This window comes from Brassica rapa, chromosome A09 (genome assembly GCF_000309985.2).
Source record: "Brassica rapa cultivar Chiifu-401-42 chromosome A09, CAAS_Brap_v3.01, whole genome shotgun sequence".
In the NCBI taxonomy this organism is placed as follows: domain Eukaryota; kingdom Viridiplantae; phylum Streptophyta; class Magnoliopsida; order Brassicales; family Brassicaceae; genus Brassica; species Brassica rapa.
The window spans coordinates 14,227,996-14,248,388 of NC_024803.2; the positions used below are offsets into that span (position 1 = coordinate 14,227,996).

General features: G+C 34.1%; 2 protein-coding genes across 2 annotated transcripts; both read left to right on the top strand.

Moving 5' to 3' along the window:
- Nucleotides 1–968: 968 nt before the first annotated feature.
- On the top strand, nucleotides 969–3,433 carry LOC117128479 (uncharacterized mitochondrial protein AtMg00810-like). Its single transcript, XM_033280952.1, has one exon. The coding sequence runs from the start codon at nucleotides 1,018–1,020 to the stop codon at nucleotides 2,122–2,124; it is 1,107 nt and encodes a 368-aa protein (XP_033136843.1). The 5' UTR covers nucleotides 969–1,017; the 3' UTR covers nucleotides 2,125–3,433.
- Nucleotides 3,434–3,668: 235 nt separating this feature from the next.
- On the top strand, nucleotides 3,669–8,179 carry LOC103839616 (LRR receptor-like serine/threonine-protein kinase FLS2). The gene is made up of 2 exons (XM_009116113.3): nucleotides 3,669–7,406; nucleotides 7,603–8,179. The coding sequence occupies exons 1-2, from the start codon at nucleotides 4,262–4,264 to the stop codon at nucleotides 7,980–7,982; spliced, it is 3,525 nt and encodes a 1,174-aa protein (XP_009114361.1). The 5' UTR covers nucleotides 3,669–4,261; the 3' UTR covers nucleotides 7,983–8,179.
- Nucleotides 8,180–20,393: the final 12,214 nt, after the last annotated feature.

Genomic DNA, 20,393 nt, shown 5'->3' on the forward strand with positions numbered 1-20,393 from the left:
TTTTTGTGGACAACTTCTCTCGCTTTTCCTGGCTATTTCCATTAAAGGCCAAGTCAGACTTCTACAACACTTTCATTATGTTTCAGAAGATGATTGAAAACCAGTTGTCTACTAAGATTAGCATGTTCCAATGCGACGGAGGTGGAGAGTTCATGAGCAACAAGTTCCTGTCTCATCTGAAAGATTGTGGGATCCAACAACTAGTATCTTGCCCATACACTCCTCAACAAAACGGATTAGCTGAAAGAAAACACAGACACTTGACAGAGTTGAGCTTGACCATGCTATTTCAGAGCAAAACGCCACAAAGATACTGGGTGGAAGTGTTCTATACTGCGAACTTTCTGATCAACTTGCTCCCATCTTCGGTGTTAGAGGATAAGAGAAGCCCCTTCGAAGTGTTACATGGCAAAGCTCCTGACTACTCAGCGTTGAGAACGTTTGGATGCTCCTGCTACCCGATGCTCAGAGACTATGCAGCAACAAAGTTTGATCCCAGGTCCCTTCGCTGCGTCTTCCTCGGGTACAACGACAAATACAAAGGATACCGGTGCTTATATCCTCCAACGGGTCGTGTGTACATATCCAGACACGTCATATTTGATGAACTCAGCTTCCCATTTGAGACGATCTATAAAGACGCTCACCCTCAAATTGTAACTCCTTCGTTGGGGGCCTGGCAAAGAAGCTTCATGTCTTCAGAGTCAGAACAATCCAACAAGTCATCAACCGCTGAAGGCCCTGTAGTATCATCCAATGTGTTACTACAAACGTTACCACCTCAAAGATGCAATGAAGCAGAGACGTCTTCTACAGCAAGTAATCTGAACTCGAACCCCATTGAAAGTAGTTCTGTTCGGACTGCTCTGTCTCCACAACAAAATGTTCCTGCTTAAACTTCACAACACTCAATGATAACAAGAGCCAAAGCTGGAATAAGAAAACCGAACCCCAAATACGCTTCCAGTTCCAACATCTGTAGCTGCAGCTTTGAGAGATCCAAGATGGAACAACGCAATGGGGGATGAGATATCAACGTGTATGGTAACAAACACATGGACGCTTGTTCCTTGCACACCTGAGATGCATGTTCTTGGAAATCAGTGGATATTCAGAAACAAATTAAACGCAGATGGAACGGTCGAAACACCAAGAGCGAGGCTTGTTGCTCAAGGCAACAATCAAGAAGAAGGAATAGATTATCTGGAAACTTACAGCCCAGTGGTCAGAACGGCAACAGTGAGAATAGTCTTACATTTGGCAACGATTATGAAATGGGAAGTCAAGCAAATGGATGTTAAAAATGCGTTCTTGCATGGGGACTTGCTAGAGAAGGTTTATATGAGACAACCAGCAGGCTTCGTTGATAAAACAAGACCTGATCATGTATGTCTCTTGCACAAATCTCTCTACGGTTTGAAGCAATCTCCCCGGGCGTGGTTCAATAAATTCAGTGACTTTCTCATTGAATTTGGCTTCATCTGCAGCATAAAAGACCCTTCACTGTTCATCTACTCACATGATGGAAACATTATAATGCTGCTGCTCTACGTAGATGACATGGCAATCACTGGAAACAGCTCTGCTACTCTCACGAAGTTGCTGGAAGAACTAAATGCTAGGTTCATGATGAAGGATCTTGGAAAACTGCATTATTTCTTGGGAATTCAAGCCTCATGTCACGATCAAGGAATATTTCTGACTCAAGAGCAGTACGCTATTGATCTTCTTACTGTGGCTGGTATGGAGCAGAGTGCACCAGTCAGCACGCCACTTCCGCTACAGCTAAACAACGTTCCAGAACAGAACGTTCCATTCACTGATCCGCATTACTTCAGGAGTCTGGCTGGGAAATTGCAATATCTTACACTGACCAGACCAGACATCCAATACGCAGTCAACTACGTCTGCCAAAAGATGCACGCTCCATCAGTCTCAGACTTCACAAACCTCAAACGCATCTTGCGATATGTGAAAGGGACATTGTCTATGGGAATCTCGTTTCTTCGTGACACTGATTGTACTCTGAGAGCCTACAGTGATAGCGACTGGGCAGGATGTCCATCAACACGAAGATCTACAGGCGGGTTCTGCACGTTCCTTGGGCAAAACTTGATCTCATAGTCTTCAAAGAAGCAACCAACAGTGTCTAAAAGCTCAACAGAAGCCGAATACAGAGCTCTATCTGAAACCGCTTCAGAGCTGGCATGGATAAGTATGTTACTCAAGGAACTAGGAATCTCTCTGCCTGTCACTCCACAACTGTTCGGAGACAACCTTTCTTCTATCTACCTAACAGCCAATCCAGCTTTTCACCGAAGAACAAAACACTTTGAAACGGACTATCACTACGTTAGGGAGAGGGTTGCTCTGGGATCACTAGTAGTCAGACACATCCCTGCTCGGCTCCAGTTAGCAGACATATTTACAAAGTCCCTTCCGACGGCTGCGTTTCAGAGTTTGAGGTACAAACTAGACGTTGATTATCATCCCACGCATAGTTTGAAGGGGAGTATCAACGTAACCAACAAGTCACAACATCAAGCTCAAAAGGATGCAGTTTCATTTGAGGAAATCATAGAGCCCAAGAAGTTAGTTCAGGCCCAACCCAAGACCAGTCAACGGAACTCTTCAACGGTCACAACAGATGAAGACAAAATCAGAGCTGGCGAAGAGAAGAGAAGAGGAAAAAGGATAGCGACTGAGTGTACTAAACTGAGAAGTGGTCCTGAACTGTACAACTCATTTCAAGCCCTTGGATGTCTAGGAGAAGAAGGATGAGGACACGTCAATAGAGAACTAGGGCTTTCATCATTTACTATATAAGTGTGTATTGAGACATTGTAAAAGCTTAAAAAACAAGAAATAGAAAATTGCATTTTCAGAAAACTTATTTCTTCAACTTTCAAATTGGTGGTAGTTAGATAAATGGAAAAATAAACAAAAATTCAGTTAAGGAATTGAAACAACAAATATGAATGTCTGTTCATTTTGTTCTTCATCAAAATTGGAGAAGATTTTTTTTTCTTTATAAATTCATTCTTCCATAAAAAATTTAGAAAAATACAGTGGAACCTACCTACTAATAATTTGACTAAAAATTCAACCTAATTAGTGTAAAATTGGAGAAACAAACAATTCACCATAATTCTTTTTAAAACATGGTTACCAATTGTACCTGACTATTTTCATAACTCAATATGTATATATAAATAGAAGTATATTATCAGAGAATATCGTTGTACATATCTATCTGAAAACAAATGTCGATAAGAAATTTCAGATTATAACAAAACTTTGAGAGACGAATTTTGTTTTCCCTTTCTTTTCCGTGTTGAAAAAAAGATAAATTAAAATGCTTGACAGATTAGATTGCTCATAAGAAAACAAAACTTGAATACCATACCAAAAAAACACTACTTGTATATAAATATCTTGTGTAAAAAAAAAAGTATATAAATATCTTATTAATACAGCCTACTAGGTTTTTGATTCTTCAAGTCAGAACTCAGAAGACGTGTTAATGCATTACATTATATATACTTAAAAACCGGATATATGTATTTCTGTAGAAACAAAAAAGATGATAATTGTTTTGTGTTAAAGTAACTAGTCAAACACTATGTTGCGCACAATGGTTTTAAGTTTCAATGATGCTACTCTTTAGACCAAAAAGGCATGTCTTTCTCAGTTGCCAAATTCAGTTCACATTCGTTTTTTTCATATAAGCGACTAAGCGTTGACGCGCGCTTATTATATAAATTGAGCAAAATACACTACATATTATAAAAAGCTATGTCAAGTTTCAAACAGTACTGGTTTCAAAGATATATATACTGAATATTTTCGTATGTATGTATAGTTAAACGACCAAGCAAAATACAATTGTTTTCATTTTAGCAGTAAAATATATAAATTTGAATATAACGTTTGTTACAGAAGAATATTGATTTATTAGCGAGATTAATTGAACGAAGATATAGTACATTTTAAGAAAGTGTATGAGTGGCAGAGTGGGAATGCATTTAGTGGCTTTATATGCAACTTGGCCGAATTATCATGAACTATATATTATAATGCGACTTGCCAAAAATATATCGCGTTTTGGCCTTTTCACATCCGTGATATGATCCTTAAATTTAATATCGTCTTGACAGCATGTTCATATGTACAATCCCACGACTTTGAGTGTGTATATATAGACTATTATCTCATATCATAAGTCATAATATTTTCTCGCCATTTTCAACTCATCTAAACCATGACTTCACTCTCAAAGACAACTTTGATCTTCACTCTCTTCTTCGTATTCTCTTGCTCATCACTTGCGAAACAGAATTTTGTACCAGAGATTGAAGCTTTAATATCCTTCAAGAAAGGTATTTCCGAAGACCCTTTAGGGATATTGTCTGACTGGACCACCACCGGTCTGGTACAACACTGCAGTTGGACCGGAATCACCTGCGATCGTACCGGTCACGTTGTCTCCGTTTCCTTGATGGAGAAGCAACTTCAAGGTATCCTGTCTCCAGCCATAGCAAATCTCACCTATCTCCAGGTTCTTGATCTCACTTCTAATAGTTTCTCCGGCGAAATACCGTCAGAAATAGGGAACTTAACAGAGCTTAACCAGCTCATTCTCTACTTAAATTATTTCTCTGGTTCAATTCCGTCTGAGATTTGGAGGCTTAAGAATATTGTGTATCTTGATCTGAGGGATAACTTGTTGACCGGTGATGTTCCTGAAGCAATCTGCAAAACTATATCTTTGGAATTAGTAGGATTTGAAAACAACAACTTAACCGGAACGATACCAGAATGCTTAGGAGATTTGGTTCATCTCCAAATCTTTATAGCAGGCTTGAACCGGTTTAGTGGTTCGATTCCCATATCAATTGGTAATTTGGTTAATCTGACGGATTTTAGCCTGGATAGTAACCAGTTAACCGGTAAAATACCCAGAGAGATAGGGAATCTCTCGAACTTACAAGCTCTAGTTTTAGCTGAAAACTTGTTGGAAGGAGAGATACCAGCTGAGATCGGAAACTGCACGAACTTGAACCAACTTGAGCTGTATGGTAACCAGTTAACCGGGGGAATACCAGCTGAATTAGGGAATTTGGTTCAGCTGGAGGCACTCCGGTTATACACAAACAAGCTGAATTCTTCAATTCCATCCTCATTGTTTCGGTTAACGAGGTTAACCAATTTGGGATTATCGGAGAACCAGTTGGTTGGACCGATACCAGAAGAGATTGGTTTCCTTACGTCAGTTAAAGTCCTTACGCTTCACTCCAACAACTTAACAGGAGAGTTTCCACAGTCAATCACAAACATGAAGAACTTGACAGTGATAACAATGGGATTCAATTCGATTTCCGGTGAGCTCCCGGCGAATCTGGGGATTCTTACAAACCTTCGGAACCTTTCTGCACACGACAATCTTCTTACCGGGTCAATACCTTCTAGCATAAGTAACTGCACCAGTCTTAAAGTCTTGGACCTGTCTTATAACCAGATGACTGGCAAGATTCCTAGGGGTTTAGGACGGATGAATCTTACATTACTTTCTCTTGGGCCGAATCGGTTTACTGGCGAAATTCCGGATGATATCTTTAACTGTTCAGACTTGGGAATTCTTAATCTGGCACAGAACAACTTCACAGGAGCAATCAAGCCATTCATTGGGAAGCTTCAGAAGCTACGGATATTGCAGCTATCTTCTAACTCTCTCACTGGATCAATTCCTCGAGAGATAGGGAATCTCAGAGAGCTGAGTCTCTTGCAACTTCACACTAATCATTTCACGGGAAGAATCCCGAGGGAGATATCAAGTCTGACTCTACTGCAGGGGCTTGAGCTGGGTAGAAACTATCTCCAAGGTCCAATTCCTGAAGAGATATTTGGTATGAAGCAACTCTCAGAGCTCTATCTGTCCAACAACAACTTCTCAGGTCCAATTCCTGTCTTGTTCTCGAAGCTTGAATCTCTTACCTACTTGGGTCTTCGTGGAAACAAGTTCAACGGGTCTATCCCTGCAAGCCTCAAGTCACTTTCGCATCTCAACACATTGGATATCTCCGACAATCTTCTCACCGGAACCATCCCTAGCGAGCTGATATCTTCGATGAGAAACTTGCAGCTTACCCTCAACTTCTCAAACAATTTATTGTCAGGAACCATCCCCAATGAGCTTGGAAAGCTAGAAATGGTTCAAGAGATCGACTTTTCAAACAATCTCTTCTCTGGGTCTATTCCAAGATCTTTACAAGCCTGCAAAAACGTGTACTACTTGGATTTTTCAAGAAACAATCTCTCAGGCCAGATTCCAGATGAAGTTTTCCAACAAGGCGGCATGGATATGATCAAAAGCTTGAACCTTTCAAGGAACAGTCTCTCTGGTGGAATCCCTCAAAGCTTCGGTAACATGACGCATCTAGTCTCTCTGGATCTCTCTTCTAACAATCTCACAGGCGAAATCCCAGAGGGCCTCGCCAATCTTTCGACGCTGAAACATCTCAAACTAGCTTCAAATCACCTCAAAGGCCATGTCCCTGAGTCCGGCGTGTTCAAAGACATCAACGCAGATGATCTTATGGGAAACACAGACCTCTGCGGCAGCAAGAAGCCTCTCAAGCCATGTATGATAACCAAGAAGAAGTCAAGCCACTTCTCCAAAAGAACTGCAATCATCGTGATTGTTCTAGTATCAGCCGCAGTTCTTCTTCTCATACTCCTTGTCCTGATTCTCACCTGCTGCAGAAAAAAGGAGAAAAAGACTGAAACTATAACAGAATCTCCAATGCCGGATTTGGATTCAGCTCTGAAGCTAAAGAGATTCAACCCAAAAGAGCTTGAACAAGCAACAGACTCATTCAACAGCGCCAACATCATCGGCTCAAGCAGCTTAAGCACAGTCTACAAAGGCCATCTCCAAGACAACACAGCGATCGCAGTAAAACTCCTAAACCTAAAGCAATTCTCCGCGGAATCAGATAAATGGTTCTACACAGAAGCCAAAACGCTAAGCCAGCTAAAGCATCGAAACCTAGTCAAGATCCTGGGGTTCGCTTGGGAGAGCGGGAAGATGAAGGCATTGGTGCTTCCGTACATGGAGAAAGGAAGCTTAGAGGACGCGATTCACGGCTCCGGTGAAGAGATCGGAGGATTCACCGAGAGAATCGATCTGTGCGTTGATATCGCTAGCGGAATCGACTATCTTCACTCTGGATTTGGATTCCCGATCGTGCATTGCGATCTGAAGCCGGCGAATATACTCCTCGACGGAGATCGAGTTGCTCACGTCAGCGATTTTGGGACTGCGAGGATCCTAGGGTTACGTGAAGATGGAAGCGTTACGGCTTCTACGTTAGCCTTCGAGGGGACGATTGGGTACTTAGCTCCAGGTAAAATTCAAAATCCAAAACATACGTGGCTTAAGAAGCTTCGAACCTAGCTCCTCTTGAACAATATAGAGAACAGTAAACCACTAGACTAGAGAAATTTCAAAACGACCGGTAAAATGAAGGATGGGCTTTATTGGGCCAGGGCCAGGGCCGGCTCCATTGATTCACTTACTCTTTATTTTTCTTCAATGAACAGAGTTTGCTTATATGAGGAAAGTGACGACGAAAGCGGACGTGTTCAGCTTCGGGATTGTGATGATGGAGCTGATGACGAAACGGAGACCGACTTCGGTGATCGATGAAGAATCACAAGGGGTGAGTCTGCGTCAATTGGTGGAGGAAGCGGTTGGAGATGGAGTGGAAGGGATGATCAGGGTTCTTGATTCGGAGATTGGGTTATCTATTGTTACTAGGAAGCAGGAAGAGGCTGTTGAAGATTTGTTGAAGCTTTGTTTGTACTGTACAAGCTCTAGACCTGAGGATAGGCCTGATATGAATGAGGTTCTTACGCATTTGATGAAACTAAGAGGGAAGACGATCTCAGTTCCAGATTGTAATGGTGATTTAGAAGTGTAACACAGTAATGGTTTAATCAAAGTCGAAGACCAGCTTTGTTGTGCGAGTGTCGTACTATGTTTATGTTTTCTTTTTATTTTCTCTTAAGATATTGGGCTTGAATAAAGGGCCCAACAACTACTGTATGACATTGTAAAAGTCTCTGATGAGTTGATTGCATATTTGCATTTGCGCAAGTGTTAAAGACGCTTGATTTAGGGGATGACTCGTTCCGCGGTTACGGTTGCAGATGCGGATTGTTGCGGTTTCTAACAGTTTTAAGAGAATTACATTTTATATAATTACAAAATATCAAAAATTATAATATTATAATAAATATAAAAATTATATTTAGAAAGTTATAGTTTTAAATTTTTTAAAATTATATAAAATATTTTTGTTTAAAATTTTTATAATATTAATTAAAATATAATAGATATATTTTAGTATTTTTATAATTTTAATTTTAAATTTTTATTGAATATTTTTATTTTTGTATTTATATTGTTTTTTTAAAGTATCCTCCTACAACCGTAAACGCTAACTGGAATCAACTTTTGTATTTATAAAGTTTAGAATAGTTTAAAGCGGTTTGGAGCAGTTTGAGCAATTGTTGCAAAATGTCAACCACTACCAACCGAAAAAGTTGTGTTTGCGGATAGTAACGGGAAAATCAGTCATACCCTTAATTGGAATACCCTTAACCGGAAGGAAGCCACTTCATAGTTTATTCAAATTTTGCCAAAGTAGAGAAGTTGATCAGCCGTATCACACATCTGTTTGGATTACTATTTTCTCTTCCACAAGATTGATATCTTACTTTTCACATTTTTCAACAGATTAATAAAACACTAAACATGCTTTTTATCTTTAATTAATACATTTAAAATACATTAACAAAACTTATCTCTCCAATCTTTATAATATTACTAGGGGTATTACCACTGTGCAAGCGCGGAGTTCTAAACAGAGTTCTTGTTTCATCTCAATATTTGCTAGAGTTATTGTAGTTGTGAATTTTGTGTTTTGTGTTGATCATTGTTTTTCAAGTTTTTTTATTGTTATAGAGTTAGAGTTGTGATGATAAACTATGTAGGCAAATGTTCAAGTGCCCTCCCGCAAGCGTGGAGTTTTAGACAGACTTCTTGTTTTATCTCAATATTTGCTAGAGTTATTCTAGTTGCGAATTTTGTGTTTTGTGTTGATTATTGTTTTTCAAGTTTTTTATTGTTATAAGGTTATAGTTGTGATGATGAACTATGTAGGCAATGTTCTCCACATATGAATGACTAAACTGTGTTAGTAATGTGATTGATATAGTTTGTGGTGTTGCTTGATCTGTCACTGAGATTTATTGTTTGTTTATCTTTTTAATTTGTTTCTTGTACTGTTGATAGTACATAAATTATATCGCTAGCGGAATCGACTATCTTCACTCTGGATTTGGATTCCCGATCGTGCATTGCGATCTGAAGCCGGCGAATATACTCCTCGACGGAGATGGAGTAGCTCACGTCAGCGATTTTGGGACTGCGAGGATTCTAGGGTTACGTGAAGATGGAAGCGTTACTGCTTCTACATTAGCCTTCGAGGGGACGATTGGGTACTTAGCTCCAGGTAAAATTCGAAATCCAAACAATATTTTAAAAGTCAAAAATACGTGGCTTAACAAGCTTCGAACCTAGCTCCTCTTGAACAATATAGAGAACAGTAAACCACTAGACTAGAGAAATTTCAAAACGACCGGTAAAATGAAGGATGGGCTTTATTGGGCCAGGGCCAGGGCCAGGGCCGGCTCCATTGATTCACTTACTTTTTTTTTCTTCAATGAACAGAGTTTGCTTATATGAGGAAAGTGACGACGAAAGCGGACGTGTTCAGCTTCGGGATTGTGATGATGGAGCTGATGACGAAACGGAGACCGACTTCGGTGATCGATGAAGAATCACAAGGGGTGAGTCTGCGTCAATTGGTGGAGGAAGCAGTTGGAGATGGAGTGGAAGGGATGATCAGGGTTCTTGATTCGGAGATTGGGTTATCTATTGTTACTAGGAAGCAGGAAGAGGCTGTTGAAGATTTGTTGAAGCTTTGTTTGTACTGTACAAGCTCTAGACCTGAGGATAGGCCTGATATGAATGAGGTTCTTACGCATTTGATGAAACTCAGAGGGAAGACGATCTCAGTTCCTGATCGTATTGGTGATTTAGAAGTGTAACAGTAATGGTCCGTTTAATCAAAGTCGAAGACGAGCTTTGTTGTGTGAGTGTCGTACTATGTTTATGTTTTCTTTTTTTTTTCTCTTAAGATATTGGGCTTGAATAAAGGGCCCAACAACTACTGTATGAAATTGTAAAAGTCTCTGATGAGTTGATTGCATTTGCGTAAGTGTTAAGACGCTTGATTTAGGGGATGACTCGTTTCGCGGTTGCGGATACGGGTTATCGCGGTCTCTAACGGTTTTAAGAGATTTACATTTTATATAATTATAAAAATATCAAAAATTATAATATTATAATAAATATAAAAATTATATTTAGAAAGTTATAGTTTTAAATTTTTTAAAATTATACAAAATATTTTTATTTTAAAATTTTATAATATTAATTAAAATATAATAGATATATTTTAGTATTTTTATAATTTAAATTTAAATTTTTTTGTTGAATATTTTTATTTTTGTATTTATATTGTTGTTTTTTTTAAAAAAATTATCCTCCTGCAACCGCAAACTCTAGCTGAAATCAACTTTTGAATTTATGAGATTTAGAGTGGTTTAAAGCGGTTTAAAGCGGTTTGAGCGATTGTTGCAAAATGTCAACCACTACCAACCCAAAAGGTTGCGTTTACGGATAGTAGCGAAAAAATCAGTCATACCCTTAACTGGAATACCCTTAACCGGAAGGAAGCAACTTCATATTTATTCAAATTTTCCCAAGTAGAGAAGTTGATCAGCCGTATCACACATCTGTTTGGATTACTATTTTCTCTTCCACAAGATTGATATCTTACTTTTCACATTTTTCTAACAGAATAATAAAACACTAAACATGCTTTCCATCTTTAATTAATACATCTAAAATACATTAACAAAACTTATCTATCTAATCTTTATAATATTACTAGGGGCATCGCCCCTGCGTAAGCGCGGAGTTCTAAATAAAGTTCTTGTTTCATCTCAATATTTGCTAGAGTTATTGTAGGTGTGAATTTTGTGTTTTGTGTTGATCATTGTTTTTCAAGTTTTTTTATTGTTATAGGGTTAGAATTGTGATGATGAACTATGTAGGCAAATGTTCAAATGCCCTCCCGCAAGCGTGGAGTTCTAAACAGAGTTCTTGTTTTATCTCAATATTTGCTAGAGTTATTCTAGTTGTGAATTTTGTGTGTTTGTGTTGATCATTGTTTTTCAAGTTTTTTATTGTTATAAAGTTATAGTTGTGATGATGAACTATGTAGGCAATGTTCTCCACATATGAATGACTAAACTGTGTTAGTAATGTGATTGATATAGTTTGTGGTGTTCCTTGATGTGTCACTGAGATTTATTATTTGTTTGTCTTTTTAATTTGTTTCTTGTATTGTTGATAGTACATAAATTATATTGAGGTTGTTGAGATTACCTTTTGTGTCTGGATATTTTTTTTCTAGTTTAGTTGTGTAAGTTGTGTGTATTAAGTAAATTTTTATTATCCTTATTATGTTTGTTATATATATATATTTTTTTTTTAATCTTGTTTCTTTTACTGAACCTTTAAAACAAACTAGAGCTTGACCCGCGCACCCGCGCAGGTGTTATTTTTTTTATAAGTAAATATTTATTTGTATAAGTGATAATATATATTTTAAAATTTATTTTTTAATATGAAATTTCTAAACACAATAATTTTATAGTTTATATTGAGTAGTTTTATTTTATCATGTAAACCCTTAGTTATATCATCCATTTATTTATAATATGACCTATAAAGTCATACAAATGTATTTTTATTTTTTATGGATCAAAATTTTATGATTATATATAATAAAATTGTTGTATAAACTGGTTTTATGGATCAAAATTTTATGATTATGTATAATAAAATTGTTGTATACTATTTATTATATATATGTGGAATTAGTAAAATAATTACCGTATAATGTATGTAATTACAAAATGTATATATGGAATTAATTATTTTCAAACACACATATGTATAATAAAAAAAAGGAAAAGACAAAAAATATTAAAAGTTAGGTTTATTAATTATTGTTGCCATGATTTTTTAGTTAGAATTTAATTTTGGAAATACATTAATTGAAGAGAAAAGACAAAAATCCTATTATCCTAAAAGATAGGTTAATTAATAACTTCAGTGGCATACCATTGTAAATATAGTGGAAAACTCAGGGTTAGTTTAATTTTGTACTCCTGTTTTAATAGATTAGATACATGAAGACTTGTAGAAATAACTATAAAATGAGTGACAATTTTGAGTATTTGAAGCTTAATGGCTTTTTAACGAATTTATGCATTTCTCATAAAATGACAATAGTGTTGGCTTGTTGACATTGTGCATGTAAGTTATTTTCATAAACAAGAGGAGTGAGCAGGTGAAGATGTTGTTGGCGCATTTGTGTCTGTTAGAATTGTCTCTTATATCTCTTGGTGTGTATGTCTTTGTTTCTCTTTTATTTGATGAGTAATATGTAAATAAAAATTATTTGATGAGCAATATGTAAACAAAAATTGTTATTAGTTGAATTTATCAGAGTTCGTAACTTTCTCTGTTTTTTCAGTTAGGTGATTTCACTGATCTTGGTTATCGTCTTCGTAAGCATCTGCAAAAGTAAGTTTGTAAATTGTTAAATAACTCGTCGTGTAGTTTGTATTTTTTTAGCTGGCTTGATGTATGTGTCGTTGAGTTTTTGTTGAGGTGATTGGTTTGGTATATTTGTTTTGAAGTATATTTGTAAGATTACACAAAAAAAGGCGATAATTAAGGATTCATCTTTTTTGGGATTCTAGTTTTTGGTGTTTTGATTGTTTGGGTTGTTGTGTTTTTTTTAAGCTGTAAAATAAAAGTTTGTATAAAATTAGTTTGATAAGTAAGGGAGATAAATAGACGACCACAGATCTTGGGTTGGAATATTTTTGATCATTGATGTTAGCACAATATAGACAGTAATATGAAGGATGTGTGTTGATTGTTTCTTACGGGTCAATGAGGAGACGGATAACAACTCGAGTTGTTTCTTTGGTGAGGCCAGAGCCCTGGACAGAACGGATTTGCCTAACCACATATGCGAGTTAAAATATCAGTAATGATATCGAAACATAATATAAACTCAGCTGAAATATGATAATATACCTGGGAGTTTTAGGTTTGTGTTCGCAATCACTTGGAGATTGTCGAACAGTTTAATCATGACCGGAGATTGATCTCAAGAGCACCTGTGATGACTTCATCAATAATGGTTGGTGGGATGAAACGAATGAGGAATGAATGATCATTTATCTTGTACATGCTTGAACACCTAAGAAGCTCCAAATGAACCACTTTCTCAATAGAACCAAATTTCAAAGATAACATGTAATGATTAGCACGTCTGGTGGAAATAAACCTATGAATCATGGAATTTGTAAATAATATTATACAACAAAGAATCAGAAAATCAATTAAAAAATTTATATTAAATAAGTGTGATAAATCGAAGATTAACTTAACTTTTCATCAAGGAAGAGAACTGTGATTCCCATAAACTCACTGTCTTTTTTAAAGTTCAAGGAATCCAAGAAGCAGAAGAGGTCAACAGCTATGCTCTGACTATTACGACCAAGACGGAGAGACTCGAAGGTTGAGTGACTGATGCCGGGGATGCGAGGAATATGAGAGGCAGATAGAGACATTTTTTAGAAGATGGTTAAAGCTAAGAGAATCAGAAATTTTTGTGGAGATGCAGATTGGGTTCATCAAAGATGAGAATCATATATATATGGTTTTACCGAGGAGCAACAAATTAGGAACATTTATGCTCAAGCGATTTAAGATGGGGAGATAGAAAGTTCACCGGTGAAAAAATAGATTACGAACAGACATACATCACAACTCTGTAATTCAGACCTGTCTCAGACAATGATGAAAAGAACACTAACTCATGTTAAATGTCGACGGTTTACAGTATGGGAAACTATAATTGTTGCAAACTTGAGCTTTTTCTTCATATACCGTGATGGATTTCATTTAAAAATGAAATCCATAGTATATTTGTAGGCCCGGCCCTCAGAGAAAGCTGAAGAAGCAAAGGCTTACGACCTTCATAAATATATATATTAGTTTCGATCATCGATGAACGAATTATCATGTAGTTTAGTAGTATAAATATTGGTGTTTGTATTTCAATAATCCATGTTTAAACCATGAATTTTATACTTTTCACAGTTTTTTTAAAATGAGATCCACCTGATGCTGACGTGTAGCTTTTCTAAAAGAGCAAATCATATGATATATACCAACCAAATATTTTGTCCAAAAAAAAAAAAAAAAAAAAAAAACCAACCAAATATTTGATTGATACTTTAACATCACTATACATGTATAAACGGGCCACAAAGATTTTTTGCTTAATGCTTACAAAACAAAAATATAGAGACTATATTAAACAAAATTAAATTGAAAACTATCGCTTTAATCTCGTATGCTTTCCGAATCTGACATCATTGGTCTTGGCTTTGTTGAACGGACTATGTTATGCCCAAGAGAGTGATCACTCTTTACTTCAGGAAGAAAAAAAGAGTGATCGGGAAGAGAAACGAGGAAGAAGAACAGAGCAAAAATGCAGGAGAAGTCAGCAGAGAGAGAGGTTGTCTAATCATGGATAATAAGATAATATTTATTTGTATAATTATGTTTTTTTTTTGAAAAAAAACAATTATGTGGCTGACTGGGTACGAACTCCTGACCTCATTGTGGAAGTTATAGTGTGTTTACCAAATATGCTAAAGAGACTTTTTTGTATAATTAAGTTGGTTATTTAAATATACTTTAATAGGTTTTTAAATTAATCTCTCAATACTTGGTGTTTATCTAATAGTAAGTGTGTTATTAAGTTCCTCTTCACAAAATTTTAATTGTAGAACTATAATTTTTACGAAATTAGTTCTCTCAAAATAATTGTAGACAAAGTTCTTATGTTAACTACAATTGTAGACAAAAAAATTTCTCTCAAAATAACAGTAGACCACTAGGCCAGGTCTTATGGAAGCATTGTGGCCTAGTGATCAAAGTTTAAAGGCTTCTACACCTACGTCTAGGGTTCAAACCCCAGAAAACGCAATTTTTTCAGGAAGAGGTGTGGGTTCAATTCCCAGAAAAGACGAATTATGCAGAAAATTAGAGAAAATGTCGACTGTAATATTAGGAGCCAGTTCTAAACGGGGATAATTATGTAATTCTGTTGGCGATGTTCATATTAGAAGTAGACAAAGTGTATTATTCAGTTCCTCTTCACGAAATTTTAAATTCTCGGGTTTTGGAGGCCAAATAAATAAATGGGCTTCAAGTCTAAAATTTCCCAATGCGGCTCTATGTACATGTAAAGCCTTGTTCGGAAACTCGCTAGGTCCTACGCGCACGGCGCACCCGGACCTAGCGATTTATTAGAAAAGTGGAAAAAATTTGGAGAGTACGCAGGGAGAAATTTTTTGTATTTTTATATGTATAATACTTCATTTATACGTATAATACAACTTTGTATGTATAATACATGTTTATGTATAAAGTATCATTGGTATTAAGATTCATTGATTTATAAATATACTAGATATGAACTCGTGCGTTGCAACGGGTTTTGTTGGATGTTTTAATTTAACAAAGAAATAAATAATTTTATTATACTTTTAGGATTACTTTTGCATATGATGTGTGAGACTTATTTTATAATTAAGAACTCATTTTTACACATAAATTATAGTTAATATTTGTATTTTATAATCATAGTGCATATGTGAATTTTTTAGCAATTTTCTAGTAAGTGCTAGAGAAAACACTCATACCTATAACTTTAAACTCAACCCAACTCGAATTAAGAATTAGAATATAAAAAAATTGAAAGTTCAATAAGGCCAACCGAGTCAATGACAACATCATACACTTTCTTATTTAATAATTTAGTATTTTATTAAACTTATCTAATGCTTAATAATTTTCTTAATTCATTATTTCTTAATGATATACTAGATTTTGACCAAGCGCGGATTTGAGGTTTTTAATCTTTAATTTAATAAATTTTAAATCTAGTATATTTTTTTTTGGTTCACATTATAAATATTGATTTTTAACGTTTTATTATTCATTATATTTTATAGTGTGAGATTTGTTTGAAATAGATTTAAAGATGATATGTATGTTTTTAGTAGTAAAGATATTCATTATTATTTTAATTATTGAACTGTATTAACCAATGTTTTGAAAATCTGATCGGACCGTACGATCGAACCAGTCGGATCCTGACTCGCTCTTCTAACTGGTTCTGAGTTGTGCTAAAAACCGAATTTGAGTTAAATCAGACCTAGTTCAATATTAAAACCCAGTTTTCGCAAATTCAAGTTAAAAAATAAAAACAAATTGCAAATTTTAATAAGATTTCATCAAAATTTAATAATGTTTTCTACTACATATATAAATAAATTAGTTTTAGTTTTTTTTTTTATTTTTTTATTTATATTTCATATCAGTTTTAAAATATAACATTGATATAAACTTATATCAAAATTAATTTATAGTTATACTTACATATATATAGTTACTTAATTTAAAATTAAATTAAAATTAAGCGGTTAAACTGATTAAACCGGTCTGACCATTGACCGAGGTGCAATGTTGAATCAGTGTAATACGAAGGTATGCATCATATGTTCGATAATCTACATATAGGGTCCAAAAATATGTACATTAATATTAATCCATTTGTTATAACTATTTCCTTAAGTTATTTTCTGTATTAAGAAAATAATAATAAAATCTTTACGTAAAATATCGTTGTTAGTTACAATATTTCTTTTTGTACATTAAGAAAATTATGAGTTGATGTATGGAATATTACTTTGGCTTAAAAATAGGCTGAATTATGTGGTGTTAGTCTAACTAATAGGTCCAAACAACCTTGCATGAGTAGATTTTTTAAGAATGCTTTCCTTTTAATAATATACATTTCCATAACAACATTTTAATTAAAAATGAAGTAGAAAAATATTACATAGTAAAAAAATGTAATAAGATGGCAGTTAAACTTGATTTATTTAACAAAATGTATATAAAAATCACTTCAGTGATAATAATAATAATAATAATCTATTTCTTATAACCAAACATGAAAATATATATGAGACATGTGTATAATTTTTCGTATGACCAAACATATATAAATAGAAATCATGAAGACATCCTAATTTTTTATTTTTATTAATTAAATAATTTTAACATCATACTTGTCATCGAATTCTTTTTTTAATTATTATTACATAATTTTACAAAAAAAAAATTTAGATTTTTTTTAAAGGGATCCTTTTCATTTACAATCAAATATATTTATATTTATCAAATACTCTTTTATATTTTTATTTTAGGATTTTATGGAAGGAAAATTACTATCATATAAGCTTTTACAATTGTCTTCTGTTTAACATTTTAGAAAAATTACATTGTTATCAAATAATTATTTCTAGTTACCATTAAATAAGTTTAAAAAATGCTATTTATATAATTTGTATCTAAGCAAATTTTAAACAGATTGAGTAATTTTTAAGTATCATGTTCATCATCAAATTCTCTCTTAAAAACATTACGAAATAAATTTTTACAATTTTATTTTGGGTTAGAACTTAAAAATATGATACAAAACTCTTCTGTTTATGATTTTTTAAAAAATATATCAAATATTCTCTTACAATTTTTTAGGGCTTTAAAAAGAAAATTAATATTAAATAATATTTTAAAATTTAAATTTTTTTGGGATTTATAAAAATAAAATTACTAACAAATAATTATTTCTAGTTAATTAACTATTTTTAGCACTTGCTATTTTCAAAATTCATTTTTTCAATATCACTAATATTGTAACAATTTTTCTTTGTTAATTAAATAATTTTTAGTATCATGTTTATCATTAAATTTTAAATTTTAAAAGTGAAAGTTACTATTAAATAGACTTTTACAATGATATTTTGTAAGGATTCTTTTTAAAAAAAAATTTATTTATTTGGTCAAAATTAAAAAAAAAGAATAATTATTTGACAAATCTCTTTTATTTAAGATTTTAGGAAAAAGAAAGTTATTTTCACATAATGGCTGATTTTTATTGACACATTAACATATAATTTTTTATTGGCACATGTAACAATCATATCGGGTGAAATATTTGAATTTATTTTGGTGTCTAATTTTTTTAACACAAAATTACCTATGAAATAGGAAATTTAGTTATTTATAAGAAAAATAATATTCTTTTACAATTTGATTTTATTAAGAATTTTGAAAAAGGAAACTTACATATTTTATAATTATTTTTCTTTAATATTTTTCATTAAAAATTTATTGACACATGTCGCGATCATGTTAATTAGCAACTTTGAAGAACCAAGCTTTATATAATAAGATACCAAAATAGATATAAAATATAATTATATTTGTCATTAACACAAAAAAATATAACTTTTGTATACATTCTAAAGAATTATTTATTGTAAATGTTCTTAAATCTACTGGTCATTCAACTCAAGTAAATCATGGTTGCATTGAATCTACTGGATGTTATACTTTTATTAAAAAAAGGGTCATATATGAAGGTGATATAGATTGCGTTGAGTCTTTGTCAAAATCTTATTGTTTTTCACAATTAGGGTTTCTTAGAATTTTAGAGATTTTGTTGTCGGGAGAAGAGAAGAGAGTTGTTGGTTAAGATGTGGTTCATGATTTTTTGAAATTGGGCTGGACAAATAGTTCCAAAAATTTGGGCCAAATTTAATTATGCTGAGGAAGTAAGAGTTACGCATAGCGTTTTTTTTTTCTTATTAATCAGACGCTTTTTCATTTACACGTGTTCCACGTCACTTATGAGGCCGAGCGTAGAATGTCACCGAACTGCCTCACCTCGCCACGGTCCCATCCCGAATCACGTTTAATCGTCCGCGTAATTGGCCAGGCGTCCGATTTTTTAACAAGGATGTAAAGTTTAATTTGTGCGTCTGTGGTGTACTGGTGTACCCGAAAAAGGTATTTTTTGGTATAGTCAAGATAGATTTATTATATATATGTGGTTATGCCATGTATACTAACCCCGATCATCACTCTATATATGTATGTCTTTGGCATCATATTATTCATATACATATGGGTGTGTTAGAAGTATAATATATGAGATACAATAATTATTGTCTAAAATGTGGTCAACCAGAAAAAACTTTTACTCATGACATTTTTGAATATTATTCAGCACCACAAGCATAGTTTTAATCACCGATACCATCTAGTCCTAGTATCTTCTCGCTACCAAGTATTTACGCTAATATGGATTCCTCTTTTGGAGAATGAATAACATTGTTGAACCGAAATTAGACAGAGATCTTTATTCCTAGATAATCTGATATATCTGGAAGGTTCGGAAAGATAAACTCTTCAGGAGGATAGACATGAATCCTTTAGAGATAGTTCGATACGCGGAAAGTGAATGTCAAATCTGATTTAATGCAAATGAAATGGTAGCGGCAAGTCCACAAGAGTATAGTAATGAGGAATCCATATCTTAAACTTGAGTAATGTATGCATGATGAATGGTTCATGGACTTTCACAGCTTCGTTCAACGGCTGCGTCTAGGTTTGGATCGATGGTCTGGAAAAAAATTCAACTTATGGGGATGTGGAATCTATAGTCTGCGGGAGACTGCCTTACTTGCAAAAGTGGAAGCACTGCAATGGGCAATGAAAATTATGCTTCAGCATTCGACATTTCAGAGCTTTGGGACGGATTGCAAAGATCTGATCGCGATGATAAAGGAGCCTTATTCTTGGCCAAGTTTTTATAACAAAATTGGAGGCGATAAAGACTCTGCAAATATGTTTTTGGGACTTCAAGATCTCTTACATCCCAAGAGCGCAAAATGGAATTCCAGACTCTTTATCTAGGACTGCGAAGTCTTTTCATAGAGAGCTTTGTTATTGTCTTTGTTCTATTCCAATATAGTTATCTCGGACACCTCAAGTATGAGTAATAGAATAGTTGTTGTCGAAAAAAGTATAATATATATTATATATATATATATATATATATATATATTTATATATATGTTGAAAAGTATAAAATGCAATTCACATTATAAAGTGAGGTTGTCAAACATGAAACATAGAGAAGTTCGACTTATATATATCTTTCTGTCTAAATTTAGTTTCAAATCATCAA

Coding starts and splice junctions, on each gene's coding strand:
- LOC117128479 (XM_033280952.1), top strand. CDS start 1,018: ATGGGGGATGAGATATCAACGTGTATGGTAACAAACACATGGACGCTT.
- LOC103839616 (XM_009116113.3), top strand. CDS start 4,262: ATGACTTCACTCTCAAAGACAACTTTGATCTTCACTCTCTTCTTCGTA. Junction 7,407..7,602: donor GATTGGGTACTTAGCTCCAG/GTAAAATTCAAA, acceptor TTCAATGAACAG/AGTTTGCTTATATGAGGAAA.